Raw genomic sequence first — 16,254 nt, 5'->3', positions numbered from 1 at the left:
TAAAAGATAAATATTTCTCAGGCACATTTTTTTCATTTTTTTTCATAGAAAAATGTGACGAGGGAGGAACACATTTTTTATTTTTTCTCTCAGAAATGCAGCTTGGGCAGTTTAGCAAGTGTTAATAAGTTGGAGATTCAGTCACACTCGTTCTTACAGACACTAATTCTTAAAACATATGTCATATTTGGGATTACACTTTCTTAGTAAAGTACAAATTCTAGACGTACATTTGTGGTTGAGCCCCATCCAGGATTCGAACCCGCCAGCACACAAAGTCAGCCGCTTAGCCCGCTCAGTCACCTCGACTTCCACTCATTCTTATTGTTGACAAATGTATGATTGTGACGCGGCCAAGTCAAATTTATTTGCATAAATGACAATAAAAATTGTTATGCGCACAAATAAAAGTGAAAAAGGAGAAACATTTCACTTTCTTATTTAGCCTTAGAAGTATGTCAACGTGCAGGGCGCTTGTCACGTGAGTATTTCTATGACTTATATTATCTGCAATAACCCTATCTCTTTTTATATTGATTTATCTCTACGTTTACCTGTGTCTATGGACTTGGTGACCTATGGGTTTATCACCTAATGTGTCAACAGACCAATGTGGTTTCTGATAACCAACTAAATAACGTATCATACTTTTCTCTGAGGAGTTAAATATATAAATATGTGTTTTCATTACTGGTTGTGAGCGTTATTGGAGCATATCTTTGGCACCCTATATTTATATTATTAATGATCTTTGGGAGATACGTATATTTCAATAGATAAATGCCTGTAACTAACACAAACCAATAAAGTTATTTGATATATTTCTGAAGTAATAGCTAATGTTTTCATCATCTCTGGGTTAATACTAAAATTAATTAATAGACATCTAACAAATAGTAATAGTTTTGATTTAGTTATCTTTGACAAGAATAAATACTATGTTAACATCGCCAGAAATAAACGATTGAAGATGATTGGCTTAATATTTTCTGACATTATTACTAGAAACATGACATTTACAGTGAATACAAATACAAATATGTTGTAAATAATATTATAAAGAGATACGTTGGATAACTGACAGAAAGTAACTTTACAAACTACTGTTTTTCACAAGAGCAGATCTTTCGTACACATAAAGTGTCGTTATAGTTTCACAGCGAACCGTATCACAAGGAGCTGATTGATTCACAACCGACAGTTAATCCATTGTCGATGTGAACAATTATGTTGCAGTAACCGTATCACTGATAAGAAGTGGATACCCGTGGTATCATCATTTCCTCTGGAACCTGTTTCTGGGAACAATGGGTCTAGCTGTTATAGTTACACTCTTTGATGCAAGTGGACCTTGTAATGCCTGCACACTCTTCTTCATTGCTTCCATCTCCTTTTTCTGTTTCTCCATCATCTCAGTGAAGTTGTCGTGGACAGCTGTTAGTTGTTTCTTGGTATCCTTAATCTCCTTCTCCAAAAATACATTCTTTTCGGTCACCGTTGTCATCCGATCCTTGAGTTTGTTTACATTATCTGACTGATGCTGTAAATCATCTCTCAATATTGCATTGTCCTGTTCCAGTTTCAGAACATCAGCCTTCAGTTTCTGTATCTCCTCTCTTGCAGCAGTAAGCTCATCATCCTTCTTTTGCAATTGTTTCTGCATCAAATTTATGGTTGTAAAAGCCGTTTCACTTTCCTTTGACAAAGTCTCAATTGTTTCGAGTGATGTTGTAATGTGCTGAATCCCACATCTAATTGAATTTACCTCGTGTTTAGTTTCACCCGCAGTATTTTCCATTTGTCCCAACCGTATTCTTAAGCCTTCCAACTCTAAGTGAAGTCTTTTCACGCCTTGGTCATCCTTGATCTGTCTGGTCAGTGCATGAGCAGTTTCTTCTTGAGACAGTTTGTCAGCTAAATCTTTATAGCCCTTTTCTCTTAGAGCAAATATGAATTCCTTAAATGCTTTTGGACCCCTGTTTATGATAATATGTATAAACCGTTTTGCTCTCTCGATCCGTGTGAAGGCAGATTCAATTTCCTGCCGGTCAGTGAAGTCCAGAATACCTTTAGCAAGCAGAATACTGTTGATGTCTTTAACCTCTAAACAACCCTCTATTGCAGGTGTATTTACTCTTATGATTGTCTCTTCATCCTCTCCCATGTTTCCCTTCTCAGTGACAGCTCTCGCCATTGTGAATTAATGCCTCTAGGTCTGGAACAGAACAAATCATGCTGTAAATGACTTGGATATTGTTTGACGCCGCACTCGGCAATAGTCCAGCCATATGGACGCATAACTAATCATGGTTCAAACAATCACGAGCATCGATCAACGCAATTTGCATACGATGACATGTCAACCAAGTCAGCGAGCCTGACCATCCGATTCCGCCTCTTTCGACAAGCATTGGTTGGTGAAGATCAAGTCTAACCCTGATCTCCATGGACAGTAAAATGCAAGGTATGTTAATAGTGATTTATGTTTCCATATAATCTCATTACTGACCTCGAGATCTATGAAATAACGTAGTACCTAACAACGTGTCCAGAGACTTACTCCACTTAAATGTTCATCATATGTATATAATCCTCTGTATTTAACATACACAGCTTGTCTGTTATATACTCAACAAAATTAGAAAGTTGAAACCACATTATTGGTGATAATTGTGAGGATGGATATTTTGGTTTCTTGTCGTGTCATACAAGCGGCAAAGACATCTAGCTATAGACTGCTTGAACATGGCCTTAGAGAATGTTTCAGTCATAAAGCGTTCAAAAAACTCAACTGTTACAGATACCGAGCTTTGGAACACCTGTGTCACCGTGCCTGCAATAAAATGCAAGCACGCAGACATTGGTGCGTATCAAAATTTCAAATTTATTTTTTAAAAGCGGTGGAATAATGAGTTGCAGCATTTGCACAAGTCATGCATCTGGTTGCAGTCATCAGCCAATATGCAGTATGAATACGTGTGTGCATTAGACCAGTACACATCATATCTCATGTGGCGAAGAGAATTCACTCTGAGGTGGCTTACAAATCAGCTTACGTCATCTCCGCAACATATAGACAACACCAACGTTGTTATTTGTTGGTTTCAAACCTAGTTCTCCTACGTACCTAGTCTCGGGTGTTCCATCTTGGGAATGCACACATTACAAACTTCAACATTGCTTCTTCTACGGTACTTGAGATCGTTAACAGATATCTTCATAATGTTTCAATGTCAATGCACGATGTCAGAATTACAAAACAAATATAATGTTATATAACAGTACACCACAATACGGAAGCGTAGTAGGACCACGGTGAAAAAAATATTTTGTGTCACTATCTCCTACGTAGACTTAGTATCTCGTAGGTAGGACTTAGTATCTCGTAGGTAGGAGATAGTAAGTCCTACGTAGAACTTAATATCTCCTACGTAGAACCTAATATCTCCTACGTAGGACTTAGTATCTCCTACGTAGGACTTAGTATCTCGTAAGTAGGAGATAGTAAGTCCTACGTAGAACTTAATATCTCCTACGTAGGAGTTAGTATCTCCTACGTAGGAGTTAGTATCTCGTACGTAGGACTTACTATCTCGTACGTAGGACATACTATCTGGCATGTAATACTTAATATATCCTTTTAAAGGTTCGGATTATGAAGTGTGGTTATTAAATTGAGAAATGTCTGGTCATGCAGGACGTTAAATAGTAGAAATGCACGTTAATGCATATTTATGACACTAACGCAGTATTACTACACAGTGTTATTGTGTGTGCGTGTGCGTGTGCGTGTGTGTGTTTTACGTTTGGGTAACGTGGACCTTGATCTAATTGCATTTATGGGTATTCCCTCTCACTCTCTCTCACACACAGATACACACACGCACACACGCACTTACGCAAGCACACACACAGAGGAGGGGAGAAAAGTTTCTGATATGAAATTCTCGTTATGACACGTCCTCCGAAAGTTTTGCTTGTCTTCATATGGGGCTAGGTTGGATTAGATATAACGCTCGTTTGCGGTTTGTTTTCTCGTAATTGTTTACAAGTTGACTGGGGTGGAAAAGTGTTGAATTATTATTATTATTATTATAAGTGTTCTTGTATAGCGCACAAATCAAACTGCAAGGCAGTTTCTCTAGGCCCTAATGCGACGTAAAGCAATACGGAATTTAAAAAGGCAAAAGACTGTCATTATTTTTGTTTGTATAAGTATAAGGACAAAAGTACGCATAGATTGCAACTGACAGACACGTCTGTGCACACAGATTATGACTAATGTGCAACGACCTCTGAAATATCCAGCGCATAATAGAAAAATGTACTGCAACTAACTACAACGCGTAACAATAGGACGAACGCGAGGCAGAAAAGTACAACAGTCGGCCCAACACATGAAAGTAATATGCATCAAGTATACTGCCCACCAAAAGTCTCACTTAAAACACCCACTATATGTTATATATGTATACATGGTTACAACGAAGATGAATTTCAGATGACCTGGGGGAAACAACTGCAAATCTTATGCAGATTAATTGCACGAGGATGATTCATCAAATTGCTGAAACGCATGTGCAAATATCGTGCATGTGAACTGCTGCGTTTCTGGCGTAAAGTTAGATAAGAATTTGCCATTTTTCACCGTGTTTATTCATTTGTTGAACGCATGACAATAATCTTGCCAACGTTACGAATTTGTTTTAGTATACATCAGTGAGCCTAAACTTTTGATGGGTAGTATAGTTGAACACACGAGTCTAATGGTGAAGAAAACAGTAGACTCTTAGAGTAAATGAAACATATGATAGTAGACTCCCAAGGTAAATATAACACACAACTGTAGACTCTAAACGTAAATGAAACACACGGCTGTAAACTCTAAAACAATGACTGAAACAGTCAAAAAGGAACTGGTGTCAATGTCTTGGGGAACTAACTTGGCCAGTTCAAATTAATGTACATTAACATATAACGAGAATATCCAACAGGAGATACCAAATCCTACGTAGGACTTAGCATCTCCTACGTCGGACTAGTAAAAATATTTTAGTTTCATTATCTCTACGTAGGAGATAATGAGACTAAAAACATCTTTCACCTGACAAGATATTGGTCCCTCTTAAAGTTTTTCACACGTAAAGCTTTCCAAGGAAGATAGGCATTATACGTTTTCTATTTACATTGCCTTTGGTAAAACACAAGCAATAAAAATATTACGAATATCATGCATTTCAAACTTTACAGTAAAGCTTTTACCTTATACACTTGGTTTCCTGTGCCCGGCTTATGTAACTGAAGATATCTGACGCCGCTGTAAGCAAGCCATAAATATTATAGCTACGACACGCTACCGCTTAGTCTGGAATTCAAAGGTCGTACACGAACCCGGTGGTGGCTGCTTCTAACACATGGCCTAGGCATTTGAAAAGGTATGCTTATATGACTAGTGAAAGACATTGGTGTTTATGTTCCTCTCCAAATGATACATTGCACAATCCGTTGCCTAGAAGACCAAGAACATACCCTTGCACATGCACTGACTTTGAAACCACTCTTTGTATGGACGAGGAGTTACCTCATGTTTAACAGAGCTCACAAATGGGTATCGCGGATGGAAACAGGTCAGCCAGTAGTAGGATATGTTGTTGTCAGGTACCAGTGAGTGGTACTAGTGTATTACCCCAATGCATTGAGCGTTTTGTACAATCACTTAGCTATTTCGTCAAGACTCGATTATCTACCATCCTGATATAGATCGCTGAGCACTACTTTATATAACAGATAATTCTAATCATTTGTAATGAATACACCTTCTTAAGAGTGCGTCAGTGATATCTTTACCCTATGACGTTGTGTAGGAACCCACTACCAGTGTGTAGAGTCAGTCAGTAGAGTTGTGGGGTGAGTGAGTGAGTGAGTATGGATTTACGCCACTTTTAGCAATATTCCAGCAATATTCCAGCAATATTACTGTGGGAGACACCAGAAATGGACACATTGTGTCCGTGTGGGGAATCGAACACGGGCGTGACGAGTGAACGCTTTAACCGCTATGCTACCGCAATGGGGATTGGAGGGACACCCTTAATGAACAAACTAATCATGTTTAAACGAACTTACGGGTATTAAACGTTTCCGTTGTTGTTAATCATTTGTCCATTTAGGACTCAGTGAAACAGTTATTTTTCTCTTTTAACAAAGAATCAGAAATATTTTACCGTGAAACTGATGAATTAGTTTAGAAACAATTCGGGTAAACCGAATTACCTTGTAATATCGTTGGTGGATCTGCAGCAGAAACGCCACTGCATAAGTAATCCTACAGGTTAGTGTTGTGGACTCGACAGATAGAGGCTCGACCAATATCCAAACCACGACCTTCGGCGATTTATTTCAGTTCAATGTCTGTTTGTGTCTTTGTCGGAGCGTTTCCGTGTGTGTCTATGCCTTGAAAGTTGTTACGTTCGTCATATGAGATAATTCCTAACGGGAGGGGTTCAAGTTGCCATCTATAACCCAACTAATCTCAAGTAACGTTAACATGTGTTATATCACCGCTGTAGGGGACATACCTGACAACTTGCTCTGATCCGCCTGTGAGGAGGTCCTAAACACACTGACGTCGACTCCAACTTGTAGATTGGGCTTGAGAGCTGTTTCCTGAATGTGTTAATAGTCCTAGTGTCAGGTGCGCAGCTGATATGTCGGAAGGGAGTCTTGTACCCGTTTATGCCGCATACTTAAACTGCACATAAACACCCTTTCTCATACCTTAAGGTCACAAACATCTCCGTTTTACTGCCTCTTTCATATTACGTCAGGTAATCTACACGTATATTCGAGAACGCACACAAAAGCGTGCGTGCCCGCAAACACGCACACGCACACGCACACGCACACGCACACGCACACGCACACGCACACACACACGGGCTGGGCAGGAATATAAACCTGTATTCAGCTGCTGATTACCAAACGCCCAGACTGCCTTTTTGCGATTGTCTATATTTTTCAAGTTTGCTACCGCCAAGTCATGCTATTTAAGTTTCGCCGTGCTGTGTAATATCAATGGATTTTCAAGTATGTTGTGAGATGTACCAACATGTGTACTTGAATATCATCAAGCCTTTTACCGTTTTTTCATCTAATGTATGCTACAGCATGCTTGTCAATGAGTCCCGTACATGTGTCATGTAGTCGATTGTAGTCATATGTTACGATACACTCGTGTTTCTTATTCCGAGTAAAACCTGTACCACTTCAAGATTTGCTTTCATATCATACAATCTTCCGTGTATTATTGACATCATTGCCTTTCAACACTGTAACGTACATTTAACTAAGGAACGACATGTCCATTGTACCATGTTTCCGATAGTATTAACACTCCAGTTATCTGTTCCCCATTTTTCTGGTCTAAGTCGTTTAAAGGCAACATAAAGCGTTTTCAAACCACATTGTACATGTTTATTACCATTCACACAATCAATATGATTTACAGTAGTCAAGCCACAAGAGTCACTATCCGACTTGACAACAAATGCATGAGATCCGTGTCGCAGTCCAGGGTGTTCAACCGCGTGGTGAATATAATCGTATTATCGCTCGCAAATAGACATCTCTATCGTCACATTCAAGTGGTTGAATGGGGCTTTCTACTTTAAAATGTCACGCATTTGCGATCGGCTTGGAATTATATGTACGTCTTATGTTACCTATTATTGATAACATAGAAGAAAGGATGCCATCGCTTCAGACAATGTCTAAATCAACTGAATACAGTTTCTGATCATTGCAATTAATTTACAAAGTACTTTACAAAGACATTTTCGCGCTCTCAAAAACAAGGAGAATTAACCGGAACAATGCAACAGCTTGAGATTTTGGCCATTTCTCGGACTGTTGCACTTTGAATGATATGTTTAACTCATCCAAAGGGCCAAAATGCGACATAGCGACAGTTTTCAAGGTCAAGGTATGTAAGATGCTCGACAACGCGATAATGTCGCTTCTAGAAGTCCATAATAAAATGACAGCTGTGAGTGAGAAACAGAACCATTAAACATGAATGCTTGAATACACACACGCTTGACTCACACCAGTGAGTGAGTGAGTGAGTTTAGTTTTACGCCGCATTCAGCAATATTCCAGCTATGTGGCGGCGGTCTGTAAATAGTGGAGTCTGGACCAGACAACTCAGTGGTCTACTTTATGAGTATCGATCTGTACAATTGGGAACCGTTAGTCGCCTCTTACGACAAGCATAGTCGCCTTTTATGGCAAGCATGGGTGATAAATGTTAGTTCTCCGCGTTGGCCCGGCATATTCTGTTGTTTTAGACCCGCTGACGTGTGTCCACGTACATGACGGCAGTCCCGAAATAATCGAGTAGCCCCTAACGATGGATCTCGTCTGGTCACATATCATCAAGCATGGCATAGGGAGTAATTGTTAACACACACCAGGAAGTCAGCGCTTATTTACGACAGCCGTAAATACTTATGTGAAAAAATCATCATTGATGTATATTCAGATAACGCCTAATGAACGATCACAATGTGCCAAACGTGAGGACGATGGTGATATGTGTCAGCCTGGTCTGCTGGGGATCACTTCCAATCCGGATTTTCTCAAATGTTTCTGACAATGAATAAATTGTGGGGGTATAAATATTGGGGTAACAGCATAAACTGTATGTTCGTTATGACGAGGGTGACACGGTCTTTAGAGTGTTGTAAATAACACCATATTGGCTCTAATTGCGTCTTCCCAACAACGACTAGACATAGCTGACACAGACGTCAAGATAATCTTATCACAAGTGACTCTTGGCCGTTCGAAATTTATCCCGTCACTTCGTTAGAATGGAAGGCAGTTTCAGTTAGGAACACGTTAGGAAGATATGATACGTCGGTCTTGACAAGACAGACTGCTTGTTACGCTCACATGGTGTGTTGCAACACAATCATGATTTATGCAAGTATAATTTGACTACATCACAACGCACCAAAAATTCGTACCTGTTTATGTCTTTCTAAATAATTTGCACACAGTGTCATTACAGTTGTAAATGAAAATATATTTATTACACAGTGGATAGCGTTATCAACAGAAAATTTCGGTATCAACAGGGGTCAAAAACAGATATCGATGCAAATGAGAGAGGTCATATGCAAATTATATGGACAACTTTCACAGTGTAAACAAACATGGCGTCACGTGTCGGCGATCCAAGAAAATTCATGTCTGGTTATGATAGATGGAGTGAATTATAACGCAAAGATAGACATTTATAAGCTTACGAAGATACTAACACCTGTTCCTAGACCGACCTTCTGTCCAACGTATACCAGCCACACAAAGAAATTGTTCATTGTCAAAATAATATCCCAGTTGATAAGTACGATAACAATATCAAAGGTACACATAAACTTTAATGGAGGGATCATGAGACAGTAACAAGTCGGGGAGAATTTCAATTGAAAAGTCAGTCACAACGACGTCACGAGACAGGAGTCAAACGACCAATCACAAGCTCCATAACTGGTATGTCCGCCATCGGTATTGAGAACAGCAACGCATCGACAACGCATAGAGCCTATCAAACGTGCCAGATTATCTCAAGTTCTGTTGCAAGGTCAAGGACGTTATCTGGCGGACGAGGAATTCGGCGTAAACGTCGATCCCGTGAATACGTAAACTTTGTCGAACTGTGTTAAGGTGAATACGGCGAAGTCCTGGGTTGGTTCGGACAGTCATCACTGCAGTCTGAAACTCGTGGCGAAGATGGGTCACCCTTATTCATCTGTCCTGTCTTGGCGTTGTTACACGTGGACATCCAGAACATGGCCGATCGATGACGTCATTTGTGTTCTAATAGCGACTCACCAGTGCAGAAATGGTGTTCCGATGGCAGTGGAAATGTGCAACAACTTGTCGTTGAGACATTCCCCCACGGACCATCCCACAGCCCCCATGACGTGCAGACGTTAGCCTTGGTATGCTATACGTTTCAATAGCCGTTTAATTTTTTTGAATGGTCCCAAGTGTAAGGGTTGAGCTTTCCAAAGTGACAGTATTGTGTGGCATTCATTAGCTCTGTTTCTTTTTCCACGGAATGCACGTGGAACAATGTATTGCACGTCTCAAGGATGAAACCACTGACGTCATGGAACGTGGCACGAGTATGCAAGTTGGATACATGTCACTATTCTCTGAGTTTAAATCGTCATGTCCACACAGGTTTGATAAATTTAGATTTTACATTTGTTTAAATGCAGAGTTTCTTTATCTGCCTAATATATATTACAGGCATATATTAACCCATATATTGCCCATCCAACCCATGTTGTCTATATATTATGCACTTCACAGAAGATACAGTGTATAGTTCCCCAAACCACTCAGATAATACATATCAAACGATCGGAATACTTGGAAACGAGGTTGACATGTATGATAGCGGCTTCATTCATGCTAGAATTATACACTACGAAGTCAGGGCCATAGCGACAGGCATTTCGCGAAAAGAATGTTCAAAACTCCCTTATGACAACAACACGACTAAATGAAATGATTACACAATGTCATCTAGAAAGTGATCAAATGTAACATACGTAACAAAGTGCAATCCCAAATATAACACATGTTAAATTATATAAATAGAAAACGGGCTAAAAGACGCCATTATATGAGGCTGTGCTGATACCTTTCTGTACACACTCCTGCTGACGTGACCATTTGAACTTTAGGGATAATGCACAGGAGGCGATTGATGCCGGTGATTTGTTGAGTTTGCTGAGACTTAAGTTCCTACGCAGTGCAGGTTGTCCACTTTTTCTGTAATCCACTTAGAACCTTGCATTTTCATTTTAATAATGCCAGTTCAGACAGCCCAACACTCTGACACTTCTAACATTACTTCTCTTCTCCTTTTGTGTTTCCCCCGAGTACCTCCTTACGTCATGTTAAAGTCAGTAAATAGGGATGGAACAAAAGCTCCTGTTCAGATTAAAGGTTGAAATCTTGTCTTCCTACTATGAATTTTTCTATATTTTATCTTGAAATCTATGCCTCGGCACAATTGGTTTAACATTCAACATACCCTTCAATGTTCCGGTTTTCTTCACGGGTTTGTCAATCACAGGCCCAGTCAATGATTGCAGCGCTGCTATCATTTGATCTGTGTTAGCCTGCTGTTCCCTTCTCAACTTGTTGATTTCGGCTTGTGTGGCTCGCCTGTCGCGTTCTTGAGCAGCTTCCATCTCACGGAGTCGGGTTTCCATTTTTTGTTTGTCTTCCCCCATTACCTTTTTCAGAGTAACGATTTGCTTCCGTTGATCCACAATCTCACCTTTGAGAAGTGCATTTTCTGCCTCCAAGTTACCAACCTTAGCTTGTAATTCTACAATTTGCTTTCTGGCCTCTGCAAGAAGTTGCTCCTTCTCGTCAAGCTGTTGTCGAAGACTGTTGGTTGTAAGGATTGTCTCTTTACTTATACGAGAAAGTTCCTCAATCTTCTGCAGGGTGATCCTCACGCTCTTTAATTCCTTGGTGACATCTCTTCTCAACACTCTAATATCTTCTATATTTGCACTAGTTTGCTCAACTTGTCCAACCCTTTGTTTGAGTATATCCACCTCACCCTTCAAGTCAGTTGTCATTTCGTTGTCTAGCAACAGTGACTTAAGGTCTCTTTCGTATGAAGGCCTCAGCAATTTAACAAGTCCATCGTAGCCCATTACTTCTAGAGACTCGATAAATCCTTGAAATGAAGCTGGACCTCTCAAGACAAGTGTATTTAAAAGTCTCCTAGCCCTCTCTTGGCGCGTGTCTCCAGCTTGAATGAACTCCATGTCGTTCATATCTATAAGTTTCCTTGAAAACAGAGGTCCTGTTAAGTCTTTAGCTTCAATTCCCTTCTCAATTTCCAGTATGTGTTTCTGGATACAGAGTTCATCCTCGTGTTTCATTCTACCTCTCACTGTAGCCCTCTTTGCCATATTGATTGTGCTGACCTGATTATCTGAAAACATAGTGTTCGTGTGAAATGTATTCCTCAGGTCTCAAAGCTAATAAGCCAAAATTGTAAGAGGATCTATGTTCATAAATACAATAAGCCAAGGAAGTGTACGTGACATGCGCAGAAGCCATATTTACATCGAAGCGACACATAACCCTCACTCCGATTCGAATCATTGCGTTTTCCCATAATCCCACTTTCACACTTCACACACTTCACACTAAAATCTCCAATCAAACCAAACGCTTCCAACCATTCCATCAACTTTCTGAGAAAAGGAACGTCATGGGGAACTCCCTTTGATTACTAGCGATTGGATTGATGTTTTCACTAAAATTCGTGTTTAAAACTCTCGTCTTTCATTTCAGACGAAGTTGTAAATTATACTTTTGGCAGTATACACGAAAATGACCACTTAATTCGTTTGAAATGCCTCCTAACGCAGATCAGCCCGCTCCCGCGTGCTTCTCATATATAAGATGTTCTGCGCGCGTCGCTTACTGCGCAAGGCAAGTGGTTACTAGTATACAGTCGTCTTACTTGTGTGGTATGTTCTTTGCAAACACCATTATTTAATGCCGATCTATCACAATATGCCTTCAACCTGTTTTCGTTAGAAAACATAAAACTATGCCAGTTCCTCTGTCGTCGGTGTATGGTGTGCTCCCACTTGACTCTTGATTTGTCCGTATGATCTCCAAAAGTCTTTCTCGTGACAGAGTTGAGAACGCTCAGAGAAATGACGTGGGCATGACAATGTTTTATCTTCTTTCACCTTTCACCTTAAACATCTGATCTTAGAATTTACTTAGTTCAAAGGGGGACCAACTGATTATTAACAGTTCCACACATGTAATATTACAGCTTACACATACTCACAAGATAGCGAGTATCCACTTTTTCCACGACGTAAGTCCAAACACTCTTTCCTGAAACGATCTTTACACATAACTGACCTACACTTCTCTGCAGGCAAGTAAACACTCCTATCATATGTAACAGTATACCATCATGTTTTCGTTGAAATAATCTGTGAAAATAACCCATGGGCAGAGAGGGACTAGAGAACAGGTTATTGATCGTACCGAAATCTCAATGTTAATTTTGAATTGCTGAAGCAGGGGTACAGATCTGTTTGGAGCTTTCGGTAGATTTTGCAAACAAGAAAAACAGATTTAGAGTCCCCCCCCCCCCCCCCCCCTCCACACACACACACACACACACCACCCTTTCATCGATTTGCATTCGCAAAACATCGGTAATTCCTGCACATCATACGTGATTCAGTATTATTCAAGATAAAGAATTTCTACCACCAAGTACAAAATACGTTCAGCATTCCCAGCAGGGAACATAGACATGTTACTCGCTTGTAAGGGAATACATTGAAAATAATAGTAAAGCGCTTAGCCAATCAGAAAACGACATTTCTGTGCGAGGTAAGATGATAGACATCCTCGATTCTCTCCAAGGTATATAAATCTCCACTATACCCTGGTTGCTCAACGACTAGGCCCGATGTTTATATTACCTACCTTGGCTGGTTTTAGTCCAATCAGGTGTCTACGGTGGAAGTTGGGCGTACCAATCACAACTCACATTCGCTCTTAAATCATCTAACGGATTGAAGTCGTCAACACAACTGATGCAGTGCTACTCTGAAAGAGGTAGAATGAGTTCTTAAATATATAACCTTTTTAAAGTTTCGGTCCTGTCAAGCTGCGACCGCTATCTTTGTTGACCAGCTTGGTTGTGAAGCATCTTAGCTGACTGGCAACTGTGAGAATGCAGAGCCAGCAAAGGGAGGTAATAAAAACATAGGACCGAGGCATAGATGAATCCAGGGTAAAATGGGTAATAGATGGATGTCAGTCTATTCTACTTTTGTAATGAGAGAATGGTTAAGAAAGCCTTTCAAGTGTCAGGCTCAATTCAACAAAACCACTCAGATGAAGCTGTCCCTTTCCTCTTTCATAGGTGAGTTCTTATTTCAAACATACTCACACAAGATACAGGCAGATGGAGGTGTGATAACTGAAATGCAATTATTTCGAGAGTTTTTATTCTTGGTACACCATAATAATTTTGTAATTTGGCTGTCTACTAGAATTCAAAATGGAACACTTTTGATCATTACTGATAAGAACTAAAAGAACACACCGCCATGACAAATAACTGTTCAAAGCTATTGCACAACTCTGACCATAACGAAGGCATGGTTTTATGAATAATTCGTCTGTGAAAGGGTCAATATATCCCGCCCCAAAACGACAGTTCACAAAACGAATACAATGAAAACAAGGCCGTATAAATTGCAAATGTATTTTTTTTTTCTGTAGCATCTTCAATAAACACAAAATAATAATCTACCTTTCACCAAGTTCAGTGGCTAAAGGATTCTGTTTCGGCAAGAATACTTAGACTGCTTAACACTACATATCATCGGTATTATCGATGGACAGACTGATTTCTTAAAATTATTATGACACGCAAGCGAAGGCAATAATTTCTATATTGTCGATTATTTCTTAATATTTTTGGCTCCTGTCGAAAAATCTACTGAAAACATCCATCGTCTTTTCAAAACAACACTGACGCCAACAGAGTACGACGCCATTCCCAGTGACGATATTCTGAATTGCATCGCAGCACTGATGTAAATGGCATAAACACTACACGAGCCCAAGTGAAGTAAGATAATTTCAGAGATGTGAGTTATTATTTATTGTTATTATTATTATTTCATTTCTGAGAAATTAAGAAAATGTATTCGACACTCACCTGTAATATGAGCCTGGCTAAACGTCTCCTGCTGACTGTGACAACAAGTTCATGTTTGAAGAGATATCCAACCTTTGAAGTATCGCACGCATGTGAGCTGATGTCATACATTAAAGTGTTATAGCACAAGGTTGATCACTGGAATGGTGAGCAGATAACGATTTTTTTTCGTCCGCTTTGCCAGCATTATACCCAGTATGTAGTAACATGAGCTATATGACGGCGGGTTGTACAGAATCCGACTAAGATAAAACAGTCAATCACTAATGGGACCAGCAGCCAGGTATGATTAAGTAAAAAAACTCACTCACACCTGTGGCGTCTCTCGGGGAACGAACAAAACATTTGGAGATAAAGACCAGCGCAGATACCGAATCACTCGCGATACTGCCATAATTTACATACGTTCACAAATACTCGTTTGTTTTATAGTATAACACATCTCTGTCCGAATTAAAGAAAATCTTTGCATCAAAATGTCATACCTGACAAATAAACTTGATGTTGATATATATGTGAAAATAGATATGCTTGACGACGATGATATGCTGTCGTTGTTTCTCGACGCAGGTATGTTTGTGCTTGACTTAACTGGAACAATTGACTAGTAAGATAATAGGAGTGAGTGAGTTCAGGTTTACGCCGCACTCAGCAATATTCCAGCTATATGGCGGCGGTCTGTAAATAATCGAGTCTGGACCAGACAATCCAGTGATCAACAACATGAGCATCGATCTGCGCAATTAGGAACCGATGACATGTGTCAGCGAGCCTGACCACCCGATCCCGTTAGTCGCCTCTTACGACAAGCAAAGTCGCCTCTTACGACAAACATAGTCGCCTTTTATGGCAAGCATGGGTTGCTGAGGACCTACTCCACCCCGGGACCTTCACGGGTCAGATAACTGGAATTACATGATACCAGTACTGTCATTTTGGTACTTTGTGTGGAATCTAAAGAAACATCTACTAAACACATGTACAATCCCCCTACTGCTCACAAATTGAGCAAGTCATGTATAATAAATAATGTATGTTCCATTGTATGATCTTCGGATTCAATTATGGAGGGGATAGAGACCGCTCACTATATATAAACGGTTTATAAGTAGGTTTTCAAGCTAATGAGATGCCACTTTGAGGAACATTTTGTAACTGTTCTTACCCAGTCGAAACAGTAATATCCCTTTGACAGTCTTTTCCAGATGAAGATGGTGCACAGACAATATGGGGAGGGTAACATACACTACATAGCGCACCCATTGGCGAACATCCAGGTTGAATTGCGAATCTTTCATTCACTCTTCTGAGAGTAAAAGTATTATTTAATGTTTTCTGCCCCGGTTGGAAGAAATGGAAGTCTTTAAAAGATCAACATCGCTCATTTTGTCAAAACCTCGTTTCGAGACATGAAAAGCTCTAACCTGGTACCTGCATAAAACATC

General features: G+C 39.9%; 2 protein-coding genes across 4 annotated transcripts; both read right to left on the bottom strand.

Moving 5' to 3' along the window:
• Window positions 1-61: 61 nt before the first annotated feature.
• On the bottom strand, window positions 62-6,668 carry LOC137294795 (ELKS/Rab6-interacting/CAST family member 1-like). 3 transcript variants are annotated; one of them, XM_067825906.1, is made up of 3 exons: window positions 6,274-6,413; window positions 5,263-5,317; window positions 62-2,215 (listed from the first exon to the last, which is right to left on the bottom strand). In XM_067825906.1, the coding sequence occupies exon 3, from the start codon at window positions 2,192-2,194 to the stop codon at window positions 1,277-1,279; it is 918 nt and encodes a 305-aa protein (XP_067682007.1). In that variant the 5' UTR covers window positions 2,195-2,215; window positions 5,263-5,317; window positions 6,274-6,413; the 3' UTR covers window positions 62-1,276. The 3 variants fall into 3 exon arrangements, with proteins under 3 accessions (XP_067682007.1, XP_067682009.1, XP_067682008.1); XM_067825908.1 differs by lacking the exons at window positions 5,263-5,317; window positions 6,274-6,413 and adding an exon at window positions 6,579-6,668; XM_067825907.1 differs by lacking the exon at window positions 5,263-5,317 and having other exon boundaries at window positions 343-2,215; window positions 6,274-6,419.
• Window positions 6,669-9,422: 2,754 nt separating this feature from the next.
• On the bottom strand, window positions 9,423-15,074 carry LOC137295436 (ribonuclease Y-like). The gene is made up of 3 exons (XM_067826803.1): window positions 14,810-15,074; window positions 13,564-13,686; window positions 9,423-12,031 (listed from the first exon to the last, which is right to left on the bottom strand). Exon 3 carries the CDS (start codon window positions 12,006-12,008, stop codon window positions 11,055-11,057), a length of 954 nt encoding a protein of 317 aa, XP_067682904.1. The 5' UTR covers window positions 12,009-12,031; window positions 13,564-13,686; window positions 14,810-15,074; the 3' UTR covers window positions 9,423-11,054.
• Window positions 15,075-16,254: the final 1,180 nt, after the last annotated feature.

The sequence above is a fragment of the Haliotis asinina genome, chromosome 8 (assembly GCF_037392515.1).
Source record: "Haliotis asinina isolate JCU_RB_2024 chromosome 8, JCU_Hal_asi_v2, whole genome shotgun sequence".
Classification (NCBI taxonomy): Eukaryota; Metazoa; Mollusca; class Gastropoda; order Lepetellida; family Haliotidae; genus Haliotis; species Haliotis asinina.
Note: the sequence above shows the minus strand (reverse complement) of the source record. Positions and strands in the feature narration are given on the sequence as shown.